The following is a 24,379-nucleotide window of genomic DNA, read 5'->3' as shown; positions in this document are numbered from 1 at the left end:
TGCCTTCAAATGTTCGAGATAGCACATTAAAAGTGAAAGGTAAAACATGGGTTTTAGATAATATGAGTAGCCAAATATCTTTTATGCTGTAATCAAAGAAAATGTTCCTAGATTGATCCTATAGACCATTTGCACAATAAAATGCAAAAGGAGCATCTTAATGTGAAAAGCAATGCTTACTTTCTAAATAAATCAGAACATTGTCAAGAGTAAGGAATGCTACACAAGTCTATTTTATTTGAAGAAGTGATACAGATCCCTTAAAAAGTATTTCACTTTTAGTTTTATTTTTCTGACTGATTATTTGCATGTGTAAATTTGGAAAATCCTTTTTTTTTTTTAGGTGGTTGCCATTAAAGTTTTAATGTGAAATGATTATGAATCTTGGACCAGGGTCTTCTCATACCTAATGTTCTCTCTCCTGGTGTAGTCTAGCAAACTACATCTTACAAATTGCAGCTTACATAGACTTTTTCTGGAAAGTCCTTCATAACCCTATTCTTCTCTCCAGGTAGTAGAGTGATCCCTTTCAACATTTCTAGCTCATTCTGTGCAAACTACTACAACAGCATTTACCACTATATAGAAACTATGTTTCTGTCTCTCCTATTAGAATGGCAGCTGTACCACTTACTTTGTAGTCCTTCTTAGCCAGGGTTCTGGTAGTCCATAGTAATGCCTCAATAAATAGCTGATAAATGAATAAATCTCAGTATTTTAAATACTTCTTAAAAATCATTACATTAAAAGTTTAATATTGCTATTGTAATTACCCTAGAGTCTGAAAGCTGCTTTCAAGTGGTTCATTTAATATACATTTCATATAAAATACATACATATGTATGCATGTGTATATATACAGAGAGTGGGGGAGGAGGAGGAATGGAAAAGAAACAAAATATTAATAATCAACAGAGATCTGTTGGACTATTCATTTTTTTAAAGATTTTATTTATTTTATTCATGAGACATGCGCAGAGAGAGAGAGAGGCAGAGACATAGGCAGAGAGAGAAGCAGGCTCCGTGCAGGGAGCCCATTGTGGGAGTCGATCACGCCCAAAGGCAGACGCTTAACCGCTGAGCCACCCAGGCATCCCTTCAATATTTCTATAGACCTGAAGTTTCTCAAAGTAAAAAGCTGGGAGAAAAAGGGGTAAAGGGGGCAGCCTGGGTGGCTCAGCAGTTTAGTGCTGCCTTCGGCCCAGAGCGTGATCCTGGAGACCCTGGATCGAGTCCCGCATTGGGCTCCCTGCATGGAGCCTGCTTCTCCCTCTGCCTGTGTCTCTGCTTCTCTCTCTCTCTCTCTCTGTGTATGTCTCTCATGAATAAATAAATAAAATCTTTAAATAAAAAAAAGAGAAAGAGGGGAAAAGGACACGAGGTATCCCTTCACAAGTGAAAATAAAATTATAATGAATAGTTTTATGTTCCCAAAACACATTCATTGCCTATTCAGTCTTTCCAACACCCCTGTGAGTGTGGGGCTAGCATTCCTATTTTGCAAATGAGAAAAGTGGGATGGTGGGGGGTAAGTGATTCTTCAAATTTTATGAGCTGATCAGTAGCAGCCAGCACCTGCATCAAGATATCTGAATTCTATGACCAAAGGTCTTTGCACTACACTAATCTGCCTCCTCATTAGATGAGTTTTAAATATTGTATTTCCCTCAACAAAGAGACATTCAAGTCCTAATCCCTAGTGCCTACATACGTAGCTTTGTTTAGACATGAGGTCTTCACAGATGTCATCAAGTCAAGATAAGGACATACTGAAGGGTGGATTCTAAGTCCAATGACTGGGAACTTTATAAGAGAAGAGAGAGGGAGACTTGGATACAGTGATGCAGGAGAGACACATAGCAAAGAAGGTGGGTCTGCAGAAACAATGCAGCTACAAGCCAAGGAGTGCTGAGGACTGCTGACACCCACCAGTGGGCTAGGACAGAGGCCGAGCACAGATTTTCCTTCAGAACTTCCAGAAGTAACCAGCCTTGCCATTGTGTGGATTTTGGATTTTGATATTTTCTAGTCTCCAGAACTGTGAGAGAATATATTTGGTTTTTGTTTGTCTGTTTTTCTTTGTTTTTTGAGAAGGAGAGGGGGAGGGAGCAGAGGGTAAGGGAGAGAGAATCCCCAACAGGCTCCACACCCAGCGTAGAGCCCAACATGGCTGGATCCCACAACTCCAAGATCATGACCTGAGCCAAATTAAGAGTCGGACGCCCAACTGACTAAGCGATCTAGGCACACCATATATCTATTTTTTTCAGCCATCTGGTTTGTGATAATTTGTTACAGGAGCCCTAGGAAACTAATATGGTATTTATCATTTGACTTGTAGCATATATAATTTTTATGTAGTCGTGTGTGTGATAAGAGGGTTTAAGTTACTCATTTTATGTAACATGTCCTCTCTGACCTCACATGGAGAGACACAGAAACTGCAAAAACAATTTAAAATAAACTTTTACCAACGTTAGAATTTTTCTGATAAATACTACTGCTGCCTCTATATATTTTAAAGTATGAATACATTTACAAAAAATTATCAGTGAGATTATAATACTTACTTGCTCATGCGCTCCCAAATATGTATCGTCTTCTGCCATTCTGGAGCTGTGCATCAAAACAAAACAAAACAAAACTGTAAGAACGGAATGACACTTAAGAAATCCATCATGCAGGAGAACACTATATTATTCCATTACAACCAAACTTAATCTTTTTTAAAAGATCTTAGGAAGAGGCATCAACCTTAGAAGAGTAGTTCCTTTTTGGAATCTAACAGCAGGAAAACTGCACAATCAAGGAATTACCATTCATGTACAATCCAAAACTCTGTCAAGCTCACAACAGTGTCCTGGAGTTTGGTGCAACCAATCTTCACCTTCTGTATAAAAGTCAGATGTACTGAAATTCTTAGAGGTCATTTCTATTTGTCACCATCTAGACATCAAGGATTTAGTCTTAGCTTTTTGTGTAGATTATTTTCCAACCTTTCATGAATTCAGTGATGGTCCTAGAACAGTACTCAAGATTTCTGCTCACTGCTCGAGTTGAGGAGCTCAGAGAAGGTCCTCCTGCTGTCAGAAGGCCTGATCAGTGCTTTGCACAGCACAAGGGGAGGACAGCCACCGTGTGCCATGCTCTGCTCTCTAGTGTGTTCCACTGCAGTAAGCCATTTCCTACCACTGTCAAAGTGGTACAGAAGGGCATCTGGGTGGTGGCTGAGTTGGTTAAGTGTCTGACTCTTGGTATGGGCTCAGGTCATAATCTCAGGGTCATGAGATTGAGCCCTGTTGGGACTCCATACTCAGAGAGTGGAATCTGCTTGAGATCCATTCCCTGTCTTTGCTTTTGCCCCTCCTCTCACTTGTGTGTGCACACACACACTCTCTCTCTCTAAAATAAATAAAACTTTTTTAAAACAGTGGCAGAGAAAAACTGTAAGAATCCTTATTATCAAGGCTATAGTCTCAGATTTAAACAACCGTAGCCAGATACTAACATACTGCAGGCCCTAGCAATCTTCAACTACCCAGAGGCCCTGAGAAAAGTGAAAAACCACATGGCCAGATAAAAACAGTGTCTAAAAATCACATATCATTTTGGATTTACTTACTTTAGAAATATCCTTATTATTACTTTAAATATAGCTGATTTTATTTAAATTTATCTAGATCAAATTTTAGATCTATTTACATGAAAGATTAAAGGACAAAAAAGGCTGAAAGCAAATATTAATTCCTGAGATAAATTTTTCTTTTATTTTTTACTGAAATATAGTTGGCACATGATTTTACATTAGTTTCAGTTATACTGCATTTCTGAGTCAAATTTTTTCTTTCTTTTTTTTTTTTTTTCTTCATGAAGTCTATAAAGCACTCAAGGGCCCTTGGGACTTGGGCTGAGAATGTTAATTACATGCCAAAATCTGTTCTTTCCTTTTGCACGGTGATAGGAGCTGTAGCTGGAAATGTGACTGCTCAGCTAGAGTATACCTCTCCACTTCCTTTGGTGAAATGCTCACCAATGGAATGTCAAAACTATTTGTGTGCCACTTTCAGGTCTGGGCGTAAGGCCCTTGACATGCTTCCTTCATATTTTTGTTTTTGTTTTTTCTCTTTGCTGCTGGATAAAACCTAGACATGAAGAAGACCTAGCTTCTTCCACACAGATGATGATGAATAATAGCTAATACTGGCGATGATATGAGAAAGAAAGAAATTTCTTTGTTCTTTGACCTAGAATATTGCTCGGTCCCTCTCTTAAAACAGACTAGCCTTTACCCTAATGAATACATCTCCAGTAAGAACAAAATCCTCCAAAGAGGACACTGACTTCAAATGAAGTCCTCTCTTGTCAGAGACCTCTGTGCCTGATGAGGAGTGAGCAAGCCTTGTGAGGACTGCTAGTGGGATACAGAGCAGTGTCCACCTGTAGCAGAAGGTTGAAAGGTACATTCTGTAGGATTAGAACTCTAGGCAGATTTGAAAGAAATACTTGTCTAAAATATAAAACTGCTAAAGATTGACAAATAACTGTAATCAATTAAGATAAGCAATTAATTTTCCTTTTAAAAAAAGGAAAATTGCCCTGATGCAGTAAAAAAGGAATTAAGTCATTCAAAACTCCAAAGTTCTTCCTGCTGCTGGGTGTGTGACTCTGGATACACAATGACACTCACTGTGGCCTCTGTTTCCTCATCTGTAAAGTGAGAAGTTTTTGTTTTTGTTTTTTAAGATTTTATTTATTTATTCATGAGAGACACACACAGAGAGAGAAGCAGAGACCCAGGCAGAGGGAGGAGAAGCAGGCTCCATGCAGGGAACCTGATGTGGAACTCAATCCCAGGACTCCAGGATCACGCCCTGGGCTGAAGGCAAGTGCTAAACCGCTGAGCCACCTGGGCTGCCCAATATATGGATTTAATATAAAATGGTCCTCACTTAGATTTAAAAACAAACTTAATTTACTTTCTTAGAACTGCCACAGGATTCCTATCATGATCTTTATTGTAGTTAAAACCTTAATGAATATGTAGGCATTAGACACACTATGCTACCTAGTTAAACACAGTCCTCCTGCCAATATTATCCCCATGATTTATGCACAAACGTGTGCCAAAAGATCAGTTTTAAAAGCCTAACAGCAGCGGTGCCTGGGTGGCTCAGTCAGTTTAACTGTCTGCCTTTGGCTCAGGCCATGATCTCAGGGTCCTGGGATTGAGCCTCACACTGGGCTCCCTGCTCAGTGGGGAGCCTCCTTCTCCCTCTCCTTCTGCTTGCTGCTCCCCCTGCTTGTACCTCTCTCTCTGTCAAATAAATGAAATCTTTAAAAAAAAAAGTCCATAGTAGCCCAAGAGAGACGTGGGTGGTGATTAAAATCTGAACTTTTATAGTTAAATGCACCATACAGAGCTAGAGTAACAGTAACCCTCAGAATGATGTCAATGTTAAATCATAATTTAAAAACAAAATGTCAAAAGAAACCAGGAATTATTTAGAAAGGATGAATCAATGAGAATTATTTGCATTAATTGTAAAAGCAAGTTTTATTTCAAAATTTTGAAATACCGACTAAGCCTTCAGAACTGAAGGATTAGGAAAGACCAGGGAAAGCCCCTAATGCCCCCCAGCTCCCTGAGCCCTTCCTCTCACTTTCCCTTTGCACAGTTCCGTGCTTTTGAGGAAGGACCTTGAAACAGAAAGGGAGATAGTGGGTTGACTGGTGAGAAGACGAGCCTAAGCTCTCTGCATCTCTCTCCCCCAAGGGTGAGGTTTTCAGGAAAATTTTCACACAGTGGAAAGAGAAATAGAAAATGTGGCTTGCTAGCAAGAAAAACAGCTTCTCCAGCACATTGTTTGTACTTCTCACATGAGAGGCATAATGTTATAACTGGCTAAATTCGAAACATGTGACAAATTCTATAGGAAATGCCTAATGGATTATTTTCTACACATCTGTGACAATCTCACTACTGACATCAAAGGCTGGCACAGAGAGTTCTTAGTGAAGGCAGCAAGCAAGACCAAGGCCACTTCCCTCCTTATATCTGGAGGAACTTTCTAGGATTAGATATATTCACATTTTTTGGTCAGGGTCCACTGTAAGAAAACATACTTTTTAAAATTCTATTACATTTCATTAAAAAGAAAAACAACAAACTTCTCAAACACATTGATTTCATGACCCACCAGTGGGTGACAATCTGCAGTCTGAAAAACAGAATGTTAGGTCATTCAGAGGATGCAGCTGGGAATGAGAGAGATACAGTGTCTCTATTTTCAAGATTATATTCAGCTGTACAGACACCACCTAGGTGTCACTTTAATACCTCATCCTGGACAACAATGAGGATGAAATTACAGGAAAAAGAGTGACTTTTTGCTATTTCTTTGTTAAATAATAAATTGATATAAAGGCTATTTATCCAGATAGAGAAATTTTTTGGAGAAAGTGTACTGTAAAGCACAAATACATGTGTACTACATATAATGTGAAATATTCAACTGACACTTATCTTTTTGCTCTGCAATCCTACTCCCAGAAATTTGTACTAAAGAATTAGATGAGCAAGTGTGCAAAAAAAAAAAAAAAAATAGTACAAGGATATGCATTGTTGCAAAAAACTGGCAACAATCTAAATGTTCTTTGATAGCAGATGTTTGATTATAATTATGTTACACTTACACCTTATATATTATGTAGCTGTTAAAAATAATTCAGATCCATATATAGTGACATGGAGACTATTACTCCCTAAGTTACACCTTCCTTTTTTAATTCTTTTTTTTTTTTTTAAAGATTTTATTCATTTATTCATGAGAGAGAGAGAGAAGCAGAGACACAGGCAGAGGGAGAAGCAGGCTCGATCCTGGGACTCCAGGATCATGCCCTGGGCTGAATGCAGGTGCCAAACCGCTGAGCCACCCAGGGATTCCCCTGTTTTAATCTTCTAACTCATATATGTAATTAGAAATATATGTTTTTAAGGAAAAAAGAGAAAATCAAACGCCATGCTGAACTTAAAAGTTTAACATGTTTAACAATTAATGACATATAGTGAATAAAACATGAAGTATGAGTAAGTGAAAAATTTCTAAACACTACTGGAATCCTTTTCATAATAAATATGATAGAAAAAATTAACTTTAAAGGGGATATTTATTTATATCTTCTGATATTTTGGTTTAGTGATCATGAAAGAAAAATTAATGGTGGGTTTACTTTTCTCAAAATAGCTGTTTTTTTTTAAATCAATATTTATAATCTATCACATTTAGATAGATTTGTATAAACTCATTTTCCATCTTTTTCCACACCTCCATCCATTTTCAGTTCCTTATTGCTTTATTTGGGTACAATGCAACCAATTTAATCAATGTAGAATAGCTACCTCATAAATACAAATACATTGTGGCTGGAGCTGGTATAAGGTTCCTGTTCATAATGGAATACCACTCTAATAGATGGCAGATACATACACAACATTCAAATATTAGCTCATGGGAAGCTTACTAGCATAGCCAGTAGCACACAGTAAATGTTAACCATTTTGTTAGAGCATAATAAATAAGTTAACTTATGGGAAGAGTAATAAAAGACAGTAAGGGTTTTAGGCATTTTGAGAAGAATCAAGTACTTCTCTTTCCTATCCTACATTGTGGGTACATTGCCACATTCTTCTTTATCCCTATCCTTATAACTGTTGAATAAAATGTTTGCATATTTTGCCACTAGGGACATTTGGCAATGTCTGGAGACATTTTTAGCTGTCACACTGGTGGATGGTTCTATTGGCATCTAGTGTGTAGAAGGCAGAGATGCTGCTAAACATCTTGTAATGCACAGGACAGCTCTTTATAATGAAGAAATATCTGACCCCAAATGTCAGTAACACAACAAAAGAGAAACCCTGATGAATGCCTTCATACGCCAGTACTTTGGTTCACATGTAAAAAGAACTAAAACTTCACTGATTACCTTCCATAAATCAGGAATTATAGCTAGTGCTTCACAATTTAATTTTCACAATATTTCCTGAGAAATATGGTCCCAGATGAGAAAACAGATTTACAGAGATTAAGTCATTTGCTGAGGTTGACAGAGTAATGCTAGCTAACCTGACTCTACAGACTATGGTTCGTTCATTCACCCAAGAGGCAGATATGATTTTTTTCCTTGACTTATAATTTTATTAATTTTAATACAGAATCTTTGCTCCTGGTCTCCTGCATGTTCAGGTTGGAGTTAGTCTACCTATAGCAGAGCCTGAGAAGGGGAATAGGACTGTGACAACGCATCCAAGTGAGTTCTTCCTGAGACAATAAAATGCGAAGGTGAAAATACCAAACAATCATAGCTCAAGCAATAGTTGCTTTTTATTTTGTTTTGTTTTAAATATCTTCCTTGTTCAATTATAAAGGATATGAGGAGAATCTAGAGACTTTCTAAAATATGTCCATAGAAAACACCATACTCTCTAATGGTATAATAAAAGTATGTATATCTTTAAGGTATATTGAAATATTCCTTGAATGTTTTCCTCCTTTCATTAATTTAGTCACTCATTAAAAAAATATTTAGGCTTCCTATGTATCAATTACCAAAGAGAGCAAAGTATACAAGAGCGTATTCCCAGAGTCTACAGTTGTGGTAGATTGAAAGCAATGACCAAACATTCTTTGTAACTCCACCCAACAAATGGTAAAATCTATTTCTCCATTCCTTGAATCTTGGAAGGCCTGTAACTTGCTCTGACCAACAGAATGAGATAGAAGTATGAGTTTTAAATGCAAGCTTCTAGAGGCCTTGCAACAACCATTCCTGCTCTCTTGGAACTTTGCTGCCATGTGAAGAAGCCCAAGCTAGCCCACTGGAGAATGAGACATGTGGAGCAGAGAGGTCCTACTGGAGGCCCCTCTAGACCAAACAACATCAGATGTTAAACAAAAGTCTTCAGAGATCAGCAGAGCCAGCCCAGACCATACAACCTAGAGAGTCCACCAAATTGAGAGAAATAACAAATGTCTGTGTTTTAATTAGCTTTGTGGTAATTTTTCACACAGCAAAAGCTAACCAATGCAACAGTTTAGTAAGGAGGAAGACAAATAGGCAAAAGCAATCCAACATGGTAAGTGTCACAGGAAAAGGAGAGTGTTTAAGGGCATGGGTTAGTTATCTTGGTAATTGAGTAATTACATTTTCTTTGTTAGGGTCCTATTCAGAACCTACTTCCCAGCCCCCACCCCCCACTTTGTACTCATTTTTGCTGTATTTGCTTATTCACTTCCTAATAAAACAAAGGAAACAAGTTCATTAGCTAAAAATACTGTGATGTAAACAGAAATAAAATTAGCAGTATAAAACCTTCAAAATGTAAATATTTATACATTACATTATACTGCCTATTAGCTTTAGGCAGTGATACCACTAAAAAACAAAATATAATGCTTTTAATACTTTCAACTCTCTAATAACTAATTAATCATTCCTACAGCAATGGCCCTGCTCTTACCTTCCTAATTTCTGCCAATAAATCACTGTCTCAGGTACTCAGGGTCAAAAGTTCTGTCACCTTTTCCTCCTTTCCCTCTCCTTCTCTCACACATATTCAGTAAATAACCGATCTGCTGATTTCTTCCTTGTATTATTTCTTGTATCTGCCCATCCTTTCCATTCCCACTGTTTGTATTTGAGCTTTCACTGCCTCAGTTCTGCATGACAGTAGTAGCCTCCCTACTATTCACCCTTATAAACCCAACAGTCCTCAACCACTCAGCTTATTATATTGCATTAAATCACATTATAAGCATCATCTATTTCTATATCCTAACCAAAATCCTTTATTATAAGCAGACTGAGTTTTGTTCATGGTAGCCTTGCATCCTGAAATGCCATCTCTCTTACTTAAATATTACCTACTCCTCAAGCTTCGACTCAAATCTGACCCCTGCCCAGAAACCCTGTATTTACTCCATAACCTATAGCTCTGCAGTTCACATAAGGGCTATAACACTTATGTGTACTGGTTATTTTACACTTGACAACATACTGCTCTACTACAATTTAACTTTATATAGTTGCCATCTTCTTAAGTGGGTATAAATGCCTAAAAAGTAGATATAAAAGCTTTGCTTTTTTGTATCATCAAATTAGTAAATTGTAAGTACTTTTAAAAATTGATATTGTATTAATAGTAGGAAACACTGTAATTTCAGATTTGTCAAAATGTGGACTTCTGGCTTCAGTCATGACAGAGTAATGATTATTAAACTTGCCTGACTCAACTGTAAAACTATACAAAATACTTGAAGCAATAATAGCAGACACTGGACATGGCAACACTTGAGGTGAGCTCTAAATTCACTTTTTGACAGAGTATGTCCCAAACCATGATACAAGGAAGTAGAATTGAAACAGAGAACAGCAATCCCACTCATCAGGGGTCAGAAATGAGTAATTTACACTGACAAACTGGCTCAGAAATCTGCATACGAGTGACTTCTACTCAACAAATACATATTAAACTGTATTAGTGCAGGACAAGATTCCACCAAGCCTACTAGAAAAACAGCTGCCAGTGATCTAAAAGCTGAACAGAGATTCCATAAGTTTTGGGAACTTATGAGAAACATTGAAGTTCCAATCATCCAGGGCAAAGAGATAAAGAGATATTACTGAACAATCTGAGCATTCACCTGTGACCCCAGAAAGACCATGCTATGGGAATAAGGGGCATACTCTAGAATAAAGGCTACTCTAAACCGAACTTTATAAAACCAGATGATTCACCAGTAAATTTATTGCCTATTACAACAAAACTCAACATTCAATAAAGGAAGACAAAAATACATACTCTACAATGTGGTACCCACAGTGTACTACAAAAAAGCATAAAACATGCAAAGAAGCAAGAAAATATGACTCAAAAGAAAAAAAATGACACAAATTATGGGATTAGCAACCAATGACTTTAAAACTGTTAATAGCAATACGTCTAAGAATATAAAGGAAAAGATGAACATAATAAATGGATAGGGAATCTTGGAAGATAACTGGAAATAAAAAAGAAAAAGAACCTATGGAAAATTCTAAATCAAAATGGGATTTTACTGGGTGACCTGATCAGCATATTAAACACTATAGAGAAAAGGATCAAAAAACTTGAATATTAGTCAATATAAACTATCTAAACTGAAACACAGAGAAAAAAGGCAAAAAGAAATTAAGACACTTTCAGTGACCTATGAGATAATACTAGGTGGTCTTACATATGTGTCATTTAGAGCCCTAGAAAGAGAGAGAGAAAAAATATTTGAAGAAACAATGGCCAAGAATTTTCCAAATTTGGTTTAAAAAAAAATAACCCATAGATCCAAGAATCTCAAAGATCCCCATGTTGGATAAAGACAAAACCATGTTTAGTCATATCACAACCAAACTGATAAAAATTTATTCTAACGAAAACAATCTTAAAAGCACCCAGGGACAAGGGGGAATAATGATAAGTATGATGGCTGACTTATCAGAAACAATGATGGAAATGTTGAAAGAAAAAAAAAAAAGATTAGTGTACAGTTCTATACTCAACAAAAATAACCTTTAAAAATTAAGGTAAAATGGACATTTTTCAAATAAACTACAGCTGAGAGAATTCATCCTCAGCAAGCCTGCAGCCTGTTAAAGAAAGTTCTTTATGCTGAAGGGAAATGATACCAGACAGAAATTTGGATTTACATGAAAGAATGGAAAATGCCAAAGATGATGAAAATGTGGGTAGGTATAAGACTTTTTTCTTGCGAGCTATTAAAAAAATATGGTATATTTTGGGTTCTATAACATATGCAGAAGTAAAATGTGTAACAAAAATAGCACAGAGGAAGGGAAAAGGACAAGTGGAAGTATACCACTGTCAAGTTCTTACATTATATATGAAATGTTAAAGTATTAATTTATGGTTGACTCAAGGATGCATACTATAATCCCTAAAGTAACCAGTTTAAAATACAGCCCATAAAGGAGATGAAATGGAATTTAAAAAACAAACTTATTCAAAAGATGCAGGAAGGAGGAAAAAACAAAGAACAGATGGCACAAGTAAATAATAATGACCAAGATGTAGCTTAAGCCCAACAATATCAATAATTATATTAAACGGAAATGGACTAAACAGACCAAAGAAGGTAGAGATGGTCAGACTGGGCAAAAACAAAAACAAGACTCAAGTATATGGTTCTCATAGAAATTAATATTACACTTTAATATTAAAGACTCCAATAGTTTAAAAGTATCAAGATGGAAAGTTATGACAGTTATACCATGGAAATGCTAAATATAAAAAAGCAGGCTATACTAAAATATCAGATACAACAGACTTCAAGAAAGGAAATATTACAAGGGGCAAAAAGAAACATTTCTTAAGAATAAAAGAGTCAATTCATCACAGAGAAATAATGATCTTAACGTGTATGCATATATTCAGAGCTTCAAAATACAAGAAGCAAAAGTGTCAGAATTAAAGGAAGAAACAAATATCTACAATTATAGTTAACATTTTTAACACTCCTCTCTCAGTAACTGATGAAAGCAAATCAATAGAACATCATATTCAGTAGTAAAGATATATAGTAAAGATATAGAAAATGTAGGAACGTCATCATTAAAACTAAGTGCATGTATAGAACACTCCAATGACTGTGGAAGACACATTCTTTTCAAGTGTACATGAAACATTCACGAAGACAGACCATATGTCAGACCATAAAACAAGTCTCAATAAATTTCAAAGAGGTGAAAGGATACAGATATGTTATCTAAACACAATGAAATTAAATTAGAAACCAATAATAGGTATCTTGAAATTAAATTAGAAACCAATAACAGAGAGATACCTAGAAAATTCTCAAACGCATATAGTTAAGTCAAGATGTTAAACTGGGGGAGGAGGGGAACATACCTCTTAAAATCAATAAAACATAGTAAACATAACCTCTTTCCCTGTGTGAGAGCAGCATATAAATTCTTGCTGTATCATGTCCACTGCAACCATGGAGGACAGGGATTTTCTTTAAAAAGATCAGAATGTATTCTAATGTGTTCCATAAGTATCAAACTTTGCCTACGCTTGTATTCTTAATCATAGATGATTAAAGTTTATAGGATCAAAGAGATGTTTTGAACATTTTCTAATCATTATAATTATATGTGATATATATTAAATGTGATATATATTAAATGGCAGATTCCATTCTAAGTAAATTTTTGTTATAATTATAATAAAATGTGATAATAATTAAATGTGATATATAATTAATTGTGATATATAATTAAATGTGATATATATTAAATGGCAGATTCCATTCTAAGTAAATTTTTGTTAATAGTATAGTAGAATAAAAATGGTGAATCTAAATTTGTATAGCTATAGAAGTTCTCTAAAGATTATAGTAAATTAGATAAAACCTTACATGTTATAACTAAAGTCACTTATGAGATATTGCTGACTTCCACTTCCACATAAAAACCAATTCAATAAGTTTTCTCAAGGTTTGAAGTCTTTCATTTAGATGGCATCAGAAAGAGGTTTGATTTACTATAGATTTCTTCGCTAAAAATAAAGTGTGATGGTGGGGGTAGGGAGTGAGGAATGAATAAGTGGAACACAGAGGATTTTTAGGGCAGTGAAAATACTCTTGTATGGTATCATAATGATGGATACATGTCATTGTACATTTGTCCAAGACCACAGAACACACAACATAGAGAATGAACCATATACAAACTATGGACTCCGGGTGCTTACAATGTGTCATTGTAGGTTCATCAACTGCAACAAATGTACCACTCCGATGGGAGATGCTGATAACAGGGAGACTATGCATATACAGGGGCAGGGATGTATGGTAAATCTTTGTACCTTACCCTCATTTTGTTGTAAACCTTAAACTGCTCTAAAAAATTAAGACTTAATTTAAAAAAATGGAGTACAACCAAATTTTAATATCATCTCTGGCCTTTGTCTTGAACACCATTTTGGAGAATTTGTATTTTCAGATCGAAGAGGAAGTAGATATCAAAAATTATGAATTAGAGATTAATATTATTTTAATCAGATATAGAAAAAATGATCACGTTCTCTTGAGTATGGCAACTTCAATTTGGATTTTCATTTTTATTAATCTTCACATATTGATAAAAGTATATCCTTCATTATTTATTTATTTATCTATTTATTTATCTATTTATTTATCTATTTATTTATTTATTTAGGGGGGTTTCCTCTACATTTATTGTAACTGCTAAATGATTAACAACATTCACAACTTCTTAGATTAATAAAAAAGAAGAAAGAAAAAAAAAACCCCAAAAACTTCCATTTTGTAACATCACAAATGTCTTCTAGGTTTTACCAAGGACCAAAAATGCTAAAATTCTCTATATGATTTCCAGTGATGGAAACAAGCCAGAGACAGTAAGCACCCAAAGTGGTGAGTTAGCACTTTCTGGATGCCTGTTGTCCTCATGGAAGAGACCCTGGAACTATTTGTTGGCCCATTTGTGTCTGTACATCTGCATCATCCTTTGACGGAACACGTATCTTCCTTGTGCTCCTGCCCGTCAGCACCTAACGCTTCCCCTTCCGATGCAGTTCCCATGCTGACGGGCTCCCTGATGCCCTTCCCACAGGAGCCCAGGCCGTGGCCCTCCTTCCAGCCCATCTTCTGCAGCATCTGGAACCCCAGGTTCTTGTCGGTCAGCTTCTGCTGGGCGAAATCAAAATCCTTGGGTTTCTTCTTTTTGGACATGGGACAACCCCGAGGTCTGTCGTAGGCAATTCGAACTGGTTCATGAACTTTGGGTTCCTGGATGAGACACAGCCTCTCTGGAGCCGGAATCATGCCAACCTTCAAGGACTTGCTACTGACCCTCTTCCGAGGGAAGCAGGCCCCTGAGGTGGCCTGTGATAGGGCAGGTGCACCCGCCGGGCCATCTTCGGCTGCCTCGCTTGGGAGGCCATGGGGGGGGGGGGGGGCTGCCCTTATAGCCCTCGGACTTGGCAGCCCCTCCTGGTTGCCTGGAGGCCCCTCTAGGAGTGGAGGCCTCTTCGGTCCCCTCCTCATCCTCATCTTCCTCGTCTTCATCATCCTCCTCAGGCATCACCTCTGGGCTTTCCAACTCAGCCTCATGCTGAGGGGGCTCATCTTCAAACTCTCCTTCCCCTTCCATGGGATCAAGGGGGCTCTCTTGAGAATCAGTGCTCTCACTGGTGTGGAGGTTCAGTGGAGATGATGTAAAACAAATTGATGGCATAGTTCAAATACTTTCTTTCGATAGAATTTGAAGGCTGAACTATTTTGGTCATGGAGAAACCACAAGTCAGGGTTGTCAGTACTATTTTCTACGCTGAATTGTTCAATTTCTGGTCCCATCTGAGCAACAAATCTGGCCAGTTTCTCTGCAGTCTCCATTGTCTTCATGTCAACGTCAGCAGATGGGCAGGGAGAGGAGGATTGAGGAGCTTCAGAGACTTCCGCTCCTGCTGGCTTGGGGGATAGGCCCAAGACTTCTGGGCTGGGGTCCCCAAGAGAGGGTCCAACTGGGTCAGGTGGGCAGTCCTTGACAGTATCATTTCCATCTGGCTGGGACAGCTTTCCCTGCAATGAACCTGGAGCCTGCCGGCCATGGTGTTTCAGTCTGGTGCTTGAGGAGAGGAGGGTCTGGGTCCCAGTGGTTGCTTTCCTCACCTTCCAGCCCAGAAGCCCTTGAGTGCGGAGCAGCTCCCGCTGGAGGTCTGGGAGGAGCCTCTTCTTGAGGCTCCGGATTGTCCAAGCATACAGCATGGCCCAGACCCCACATTCTGCTGCTATTGGCTTTTGATCTGCTCCTGGCAAGGTGTGGCGTATCCGCTGCATTTCTGCCAGCTTCAATTTGTAGTATTTATACTCCAGACTACTGTCATCAGACAAAAACCAGTAAGCAGGGTCCTCCTTGAGAAGAGCTCTCTCTTTGGGAGATAGGCTGCCTCTGACAATGCGAGTGGGACCAGCTGATCGATGGTGTCCACCACCTTGTGATCTGCTCGTTGGGGGACAGCATCATTGAGACCACTCGGAGACTTGGCCTGAATTTTGGGTTTGGTAGGAGGAACAACTTTCTCCTCATCTTGGGTAGGCTCAGGTTCAGCTTTCTTGACCTGAAGTGGACACCCACTGGTGACCAGCCAGGCCTTCAGGTGATCGATGTATTCTCTCCCAAACAGAGTAGAGTCCTCAAAATTTGGAAATGCAGCAGGAGAGGGAGCTATATCTTGGAAGCCAACAGCTTCTAAGATTTTCTCTTGCTGGAAAGAAGAGGCCAAGGAGAAAGTCTGTCCCAAAAGGGCTAAAGACTTCTGGCAGAGAGAATTGGTGGTCTCCAGGGCAACAGCCAAGTCCAGGGGGTTACTGAGGGTTTTCATCTTGACACTCAGCTCATAGGCATTGCAAGCCATGAGCAGGGGTGTGACACTTCAGAAGGCCGTCTTGAAGCCTCATTATGTACTTGTCAAAATGCTTTATGATTTCAAAAAAGCAATTTTTGGTCTTCACAGCACCTTTGTCTAAAAGCATGTTTAAAAACTCATTATCAACTCTGGGTGTTTTCAAAGCAGAGTGCTTTAAAAATTTGATCGTAAAAAAGCAAAAATTTCTGTGCTCTGGTTTTAAGGAGCATTTGAATGAAGCGAGCATTTTAGCACAGGTTTTGGTTTCGAGTTCAAAGAGCGTCTGGAAAAGCTGAGAAAATTTAACATCATCTTTTATGGTGTGGAATCCTGCCCATTTGATATCCCAAATCTTGAAAAAACATCAGACTTATCTATGAGGTCGAAGCTCATCTTTCTTCTGGGAAGCCGAATATCCTTCAGATTGAGCCCCAAAGGGATCTGAGTGGGAAACTGGATATCTTCTGTTTCTGGGTTTGTCCCCAGGGTCACATCAGGACTTGAGGTGGTTTTCTGGATTTGGTTGGTGCCCTGAGTTTTGGGAGTAATATGATTTACAGTGGGTACGTTCTTCGTGCTCACACTTCTTAGTGTGACAAGTTTACCAACTCCCCCTTTAGATGGGAGCAAGCCCTGAGTCTCTCCCTTTCCTAAAAGGGTCCCTTCCTGGTCAACAATGTTTAGACCTCAGCCTCTGCCCTGGACTTGGCCACTGCCCCTGAGCACAGAGTCTGTGTCCCCTGGACGGTCCACGTTGTAATCCCGACTTTTTTTCTTCAAACACTCTTTCTCAATCAGCCTAGAGGAACCAAAGTCCCCAAGCAGTGCAGAAGGACCAAAATTACACTCCTGTGACAAAGGGGATTCTTGAGAAACGGGGTGGCCAAAGTCTTGTTCCCAAGAGCCACGGAGTGCAAATTTCCAATCCTGAGAACGGAAATGTCCCAATTTCCGGTGGCCAAAAACTTGGTCTCGGGAATCAGGGTGGGAAAACTCCAGATCCTGGCCACACTCTTTGCGAATGTAGTTGTCTTCACTTACAGAAGGATTGCTTGATCTGAAGGAAGGTCCTGGAAATACATCACCTCTCAAGCTTTCTCTCCCAGTGTCTCGAGGGTGGGCTATAGATCCAGCCAGAGTGTATCTGCTGTCACTAGGAATGTCATCATACATATCTGCTCTTGCTCTTGGGACTGTCCTTAGAAGATCTTGAGCTTTAAACTGAAGAGCTTCACCTACAGCCTCACCACTGGGGTCCATGTGATATTGGTTAGCTTTTTCTTGCAATACAGCATCAAAAGTCTCCTGTGCAATTCGCCTAGCTGCCATGAGCCGCCCCCCACCCCCAGCTGCCGCCTCACGCTCCTCATCCGCACGGCGGCTGGGGGGGGGGGGGCTCCTTTATGTTTTAAATGAAAAGGATTAATTATGTGAACCATCAATACTTGCTTGGTTCTACAGATATGGTGACAATTGGTCTGGAGGAAGAAAAGCATTTCCTTGAAGAAATAAGCACAACGGTGACCTTCCAATTGCACATACACATAAATGATGATTTGTAAGCATCAAAATCAGGCCTGATATGGGAAATTTCAGTCCTTAATTTAGTTATGAAGGCATTTCCACATTGACCATTCACAGAGATAAATCCTTCAATTTATGCAGATGTGAATGTATAAAGTGAACAGGAAGAAAAAAATGAACTACATTCTCTTCCATGTCTGATATGGTCTGATGTGAATACTTCTTTCTCCCGTGACTCTTTGTCAGTGACCTTGACTGCTGGGCAATAAAGAATAGTAGAATAAAGTGTGAGTTAATTTACTCACACTCAAAAATGACAAATTAACATGAAAGTGTGATTTGTTTTATATTTTTACTAACATATTTTATTTAGTGATTAAAGTCTCAAGTGAACTGACCTAAGGGCTTTTAACCACAAGTTCATACTTGTGTGAAGCTCATTATTAGCACCTTGGAGCAATGAATTTATTCAGTCAATTCTCAATTTTATGTAGATGAACTTCTACGTGGACTTATGGACTCAACATGCATAAGGTCCAAAAGTCATTAGTGAAACCTTTTATTTTTATATTTTGTAAGATATTTATTTATTTATTTGACAGAGAGAGACCAAACAAGCAGGGGGAGGGGTAGAGTGAGAGGGAGAAGCAAGCTCCCGTCTGTGCAGGGAAACTATGTGGGGTTCAACCCCAGGATTCTGGGACCCTGACCTGAGCCAAAGGCAGACACACAATGGCTGAGCCACCTGGGCACCCCCAGTGAAACCTTTTATATGACAGTGAAGTAGGGTAGACGGTCCTGAACATGAAGGGACAGAAATAGGTTTTTCAGGGTACTGGTAACATTCTTTCTAGAGCACCACCTAAGATTCACTTTGAGGTAAATCATTAAAGCTGTAGTCTTATGATTAATGCAATCTTTTACTTATGTGATTCTTCAATTTAAAAAAGGCTAATGTAAACAGAAAAATTTTAAAACTGAAAACATGACATGATCTAAGCTCTGCGAAATTATGGATTTCTGTTTTGTTCAGTTTTCCAATGTCTAGTACCTGGCACATGTAAAGGACCCAACATATATTCAAATGAACAATGGCTAAAAAAGAAATCCTACTATGCAAACATAGACGATCTCCTATAAGAAAGCAAAGATTCCCCTACCTTACCTCTCATCTCCAATCCTGCTTTTCAGAGTGACTAACTTTTTAACACTTTTAACTCTCTTTTTGGTTTTCCTGGGTGTTGTTTCATATTTCCAAATACTATGTTTATGTCTTTTTTCTTCATTTGTCTATTTTAGACATTATGTTCTTGTTCTGACACACTGAACTCACAATACCATCATTTTCCTTTTTTCCTCCTCTAACTATAGCTATAATGAATGAGAAGTTGAACCCATTTAGAGTTAAAATACTGAATTTTATATTCAATTTCTGTATCCAGCTTGTCTTCAATTTCTTTGGAGAAATATGAATGTAAGTTCATAGCAGAGATTAATTATTAAGCAAAAGATGCAACCCCAGAAACACCTGAAGCCAGAAAGAAACTAGACTGAGACCATAAATGATAACTAATAACCCCAAAATGAACAGTTCCTTATATTATCATAATGACAAAAATTGTCTTTGTACCTTCCCACATACATTTTTCTTAAGGTGACCTGTCTCAATAAAGCAAGAAAATCTCAAGTCTTCCAAATACTACTACTCTATCAAAGAAACAAATAATTTTAGAACTAGATGGTTTAGTCTAACCCTTTCATTTTTATACACAGAGAAAATGAGACCCAGAGAAGTTAGTTTGCCCAGAGCCACAGAGCTTAATCAATAGCTACCTAGTCAATATCTGCTGACATTCCATCTAGTTATTTACTTACTCATTTAGCAAACTTACCGGGTGCTATGCAAAGAAAAAGTAAGATGAAATACCTGCCCTCAAGATATTTTCTGTCTCGAAAACATAAGAAGTCAAGAGAACACGGATTGGGGGGCACATAACTCTTCATGGAGACGTCAGGGAGAATGGATAGAAGAGAGAGAGAAAGGATGTCTGAACCACCTCTGAAGGTTGAGTAGTTGGCTAGGGAGGAAAAGACACTCCTCACACAGGGAATGTGTATGCAGAGGCATTGAAAATGAGAAAACATAATGGATAAGGAAATGAAAATTGATGTGGATGATTTGAGAAATAGGGGATTGGTGAAGAGCAAGAGTGGGAGGTGAGCTGTGCAGAATCAGCTTGTGAAGACAACAAGAGATTCATTTCAGAAATATAAAGATTATGACAGGGGCAGCCCCGGTGGCACAGTGGGTTTAGCCGCCACCTGCAGCCCGGGGTGTGATCCTGGAGACCGGGGATCAAGTCCCACATCGGGCTCCCTGCATGGAGCCTGCTTCTCCCTCTGCCTGTGTTTCTGCCTCTCTCTCTCTGTGTCTCTTATGAATAAATAAATAAAATCTTAAAAAAATATATAAAGATTATGACATGATCAGACTTGTACTTTAGAAAGCTGACCTTTATGCTGGAATGAAAGATGGAATAGAAGGAGATAATGAATGAATCAGGAGACAATGCAAAAATGAAAGTTATAAATTCAGCGAGGAAGGGATGGATTCTGGGTATGAGGAAGAGGCTGAATTAACAGAACTTGATGATTGGAGGAGATAAGTGAGTATGCATGAAGAATAGTTTCCTAGATTTCTGGCATTAGGAAACTACTGAATGGATCACAGTGGGCTAACATCTGCATTTCTTTTTTTCTTTTTAAGATTTTATTTATTTATTCATGAGAGACACAGAGACAGGCAGAGACATAGGCAGAGGGAGAGGCAGGCTCCCTGTGGGGAGCCTGATGCGAGACTCAATCCAGGATCACCACCTGAGCCAAAGGCAGATGCTCAACCACTGAGCCATCCAGGTGTTCCTAAAAACTTCATTTCTTAATGTGTGTGTTGGGCTGGGAGGTTGCAATTTGGTAAATGAGGATGACGCTAAATTTGATACTGACATACTGATGGGGATATCTATATGAAGATATTTAAGTGGCTCAGCAATAAAATTATTTTCTGTGGCTTGCCTTGAATGACCGGGTTCCTTCAGTTTAACAAATATTTAGTAAATATAGCACAACTGCCCCCCAAATCATCCATCTTTTTCAACACAGGACTGGACTACCTTTCTAATTCCTATTTGGCTATTACAGTAGACTTTCTAAGAGAAATGGGATACTTTCCCTGACTATCATAAAAAGAACTTGAGCATAAATTATTGTTTAGGTAATGTTTCAAAATAGGAACTATTAAGATGTTCTAAGATGTGCTTGTTAAATTCATTTAAATGACTAAAATGGGAAATTGGGTAAAGACATGAAGAGAAACCATAAAGATATTTTATCAAATGAATGCTATATCATGACATGAGAGCAAGGAAATACATTTAATTGTTAAACACATGCTTTTAAATTTACCAGGTGTACTGAGGTTTCCTTAATCACAACTGATTTCTAAAATATTTTAGGAATGAAGGGGAAATAACCATTGTTTTCAATTAATCAAAAATAGGATAATCCGCAGATGAATGCCTATAAAAATGTTCTTTTTCAATCTCTCTTTTCATTATGGCCTCTCCTTCTCATCCATGGTACAGAGAATTTATTCTTTTCTCTGGAATTCTGATTCATTTTCTAGGTTATTTTTCTTGTTCATATTCAAGTCAGTAATAAAGTTCAAGATCTAATTTTATAGAGAACACTCCCACTAAGTCCTTACCTATGCTTTCATTATCCTTGATTGTGACCAAATCTTTGAGACTTATAGGTTTAAAACACACACATACACACAAATACTTAACTTACATACCTTACTATATGTTAACTTCATAATGAATGAATTAAATAATATAGTATGGGATTCGCTCTGGTTTTGGTTCATTTTATCCATCTCCAACAAAAAGTATTTTCCTAGGCTTCCTGGTTCGCTTGAAATCAGCAGTGTGAATACATTTTATAAAATAATCTTTTCTAGGCACCTGGGTGGCTCAGCTGCTTAAGCATCTGACTCTTGATTTTGGCTCAGGTCATGATCTCCGGGTTGTGAGATCCAGCCCTGCATCAAGCTCCGTACTGGACATGGAGCCTGCTTAAGATGCCCTCTCTCTCTCCCTTTGCCCCACTGCACACCCCCTCCATTAAAAAAAAAAAAAAATATATATATATATATATATTTATATATTCTTTTTGACTGCCTAGATTCTATATTAAATTTTAATTTTATATAAACCAATGGTTTTGTGTATTCCCTCAAGTACTTCTCTGAATATCCAACAGAACTGAAAACATCCAGTTTATTTTTTTTTAAATCTAGTTTAATTTTTATTCTTTATCTTCTTCATGTTTCTTCCTACTCTAAATTTCCTCTGTATAAACAGCCATTCATACTCCTTCCAACCTTTTTGTATTACCTTTAACTTTCTAAGCCATGAAAATGCTTATATTATTGAGAGAGCATTACACAAAATGCTATAAATTGTAAGGGATTCTTTTCCTTTCACCTCACCACTATACCTAGCCCCTATTTAAAAGAAAAAAAAAATACTGAAGTTTATAAACCAGGTCCTAATGATCAAACACCAATAAATGCTTAAATCCTAAAAAAAACAACCTTATAATTAAGAACTAGCAGACAAATTCTTCAACTATCAATAAGATTTGAGGAATTCAAGTTAAAACATTAAAAAAATAGTCATTCTCTCCATTCCTAAAATTCTTGTCTTGGAAGGCATATTTTCTAAGACAATCAAGTAACTTCTTCTCACTATTTGAATGAATTGCAGGTGTGGACACAGGACCAATAGGCAGGTAGACTGATTAGGGAGTCCGTCATCATTTTTTTCTTCTTTCATGCTTGATATATGTTAGAATTGATTTCTGGAGATAAAAACTGACTTCTGGAGGGAGAGATATGTCCTGACATTGAAATAAAGTGTAATATGTTCAGTCCAAATCACATGATAAACAATAATAACAAGTTTTTTAAATGACTGCTATATTGACAAAATTCATTATAGCAACTGAATGTTTTTAAATGTTAAATGCTTTCTATAGAGGTGTGTTTAACTTTATGCAGGTTTTGTATTTTTTTAGTTGAAGTTAGAAAAAAGACACTTGCCTACAAATACTCATATCAAAAGCCTTAAACCTAAGAAAAATCCAGAGCTTTATTTTTCAGGATGGAATATATGAATTGTCCATAGATTTTTGACTAATACAGTAAACCTAAGGACATTAGTTTTGTGTTTTTGTTTATGCTTCTCTTTATGCCTAGGAGCTGTAGACTGAGCTGATTATGTAATGGAACACAGCAGAATGTATCCTTCTCTGCAACTTCTTGCAGGGAAACTTCAGGCAAGGTAGTTGGATTATTTTATTATTTTAACTTACAAATTGCTGCTGGGAGTAGTTTTCAACAATAACAGCTTTACAGTGGACTTACATATAAGTAAACATTTAGTTTCTTTTGCAGTTTGTTGGCAACAATAAAAATGATTACACATATAAATATTTGTAAACAACTTTTAAATTTAATTTTTAAAACCTGAAAGTATGTTGGTAAGTGATTCAAAGACAGGTGAGTGTCAGAACCAGAATTAGGTGGGCAGCAAAACACAGTGGACCAAAATCAGCAATTTCCAATAAAATGGTTCTAACTCTCCCTGGGGTCAGGACACCAGGACTGGGAGTGCTGGCATTGTATTCTTTTCTGGTCTGGATGGTAGATTTCATAAATTGTGTCCACAGACAATACATGGTTAGATTTAGAGTTTTAAGGACAGTTTTCTGAAAATGCTACGAGTGAAAAATAATCAGCCAAACCCTGACATGAGGAGGTCCTGGGTATTGCAAAATCACTAAAGTATGAAAGTGGAAAATACAATAAACCTTACTAACTGCCTGCTTCTTCCTAAGATTTCCTGCTAGTAACTATTTCCCCTCAGTTTTTTATAGGTGGTAAGTATTTAATTCTGGATGGCTTAACTTATTTTGTTTTTACTTTTTAATTGATTAATTTAGATAGGCTTTAACAAAGCTTTGGATTACAAAGAAGTGCATGTAGCATTGTTTCCTTTTTTAGATACTAATGTTGAAATTACAGTTTCAATGGAGAAATTCTAGAGTAGCCAAAAAAGTCAAATTTATTTACTTGCTTAGGCACCTTTTATCATTTCAATTACTTTATTACCCTGCTTCATAAGTGCCTCTAAAACCTGGAAACTAAAAGCCATTTTCTTTTCCAGTTCATAAACTCCCTTTCAGAATGAAATGCTTTCCTTTTGAAAGGCACTGGGTACTTTTTATTAAGCTCCTTGTTCTAGT

At 37.6% G+C, this 24,379-nt stretch overlaps 1 protein-coding gene and 1 pseudogene across 2 annotated transcripts in view; both read right to left on the bottom strand.

The window, feature by feature from the left end:
• Window positions 1-24,379, bottom strand: part of NFKB1 (nuclear factor kappa B subunit 1) — a 118,338-nt gene that overhangs the window by 89,406 nt on the left and 4,553 nt on the right. For both annotated transcript variants that reach the window (XM_072810464.1, XM_072810465.1), the window contains exon 2: window positions 2,571-2,616. In XM_072810464.1, the coding sequence (XP_072666565.1) occupies window positions 2,571-2,609 (39 nt within the window). In that variant the 5' untranslated portion in view covers window positions 2,610-2,616. The remainder of the gene's footprint in view (window positions 1-2,570; window positions 2,617-24,379) is intronic.
• On the bottom strand, window positions 8,176-17,815 carry LOC140623779 (SURP and G-patch domain-containing protein 2 pseudogene; annotated as a pseudogene).

This window comes from Canis lupus, chromosome 33 (genome assembly GCF_048164855.1).
Source record: "Canis lupus baileyi chromosome 33, mCanLup2.hap1, whole genome shotgun sequence".
In the NCBI taxonomy this organism is placed as follows: Eukaryota; Metazoa; Chordata; class Mammalia; order Carnivora; family Canidae; genus Canis; species Canis lupus.
The sequence above is the reverse complement of the archived record's forward strand: the minus strand, read 5'-3'. Positions and strand labels throughout refer to the sequence as shown.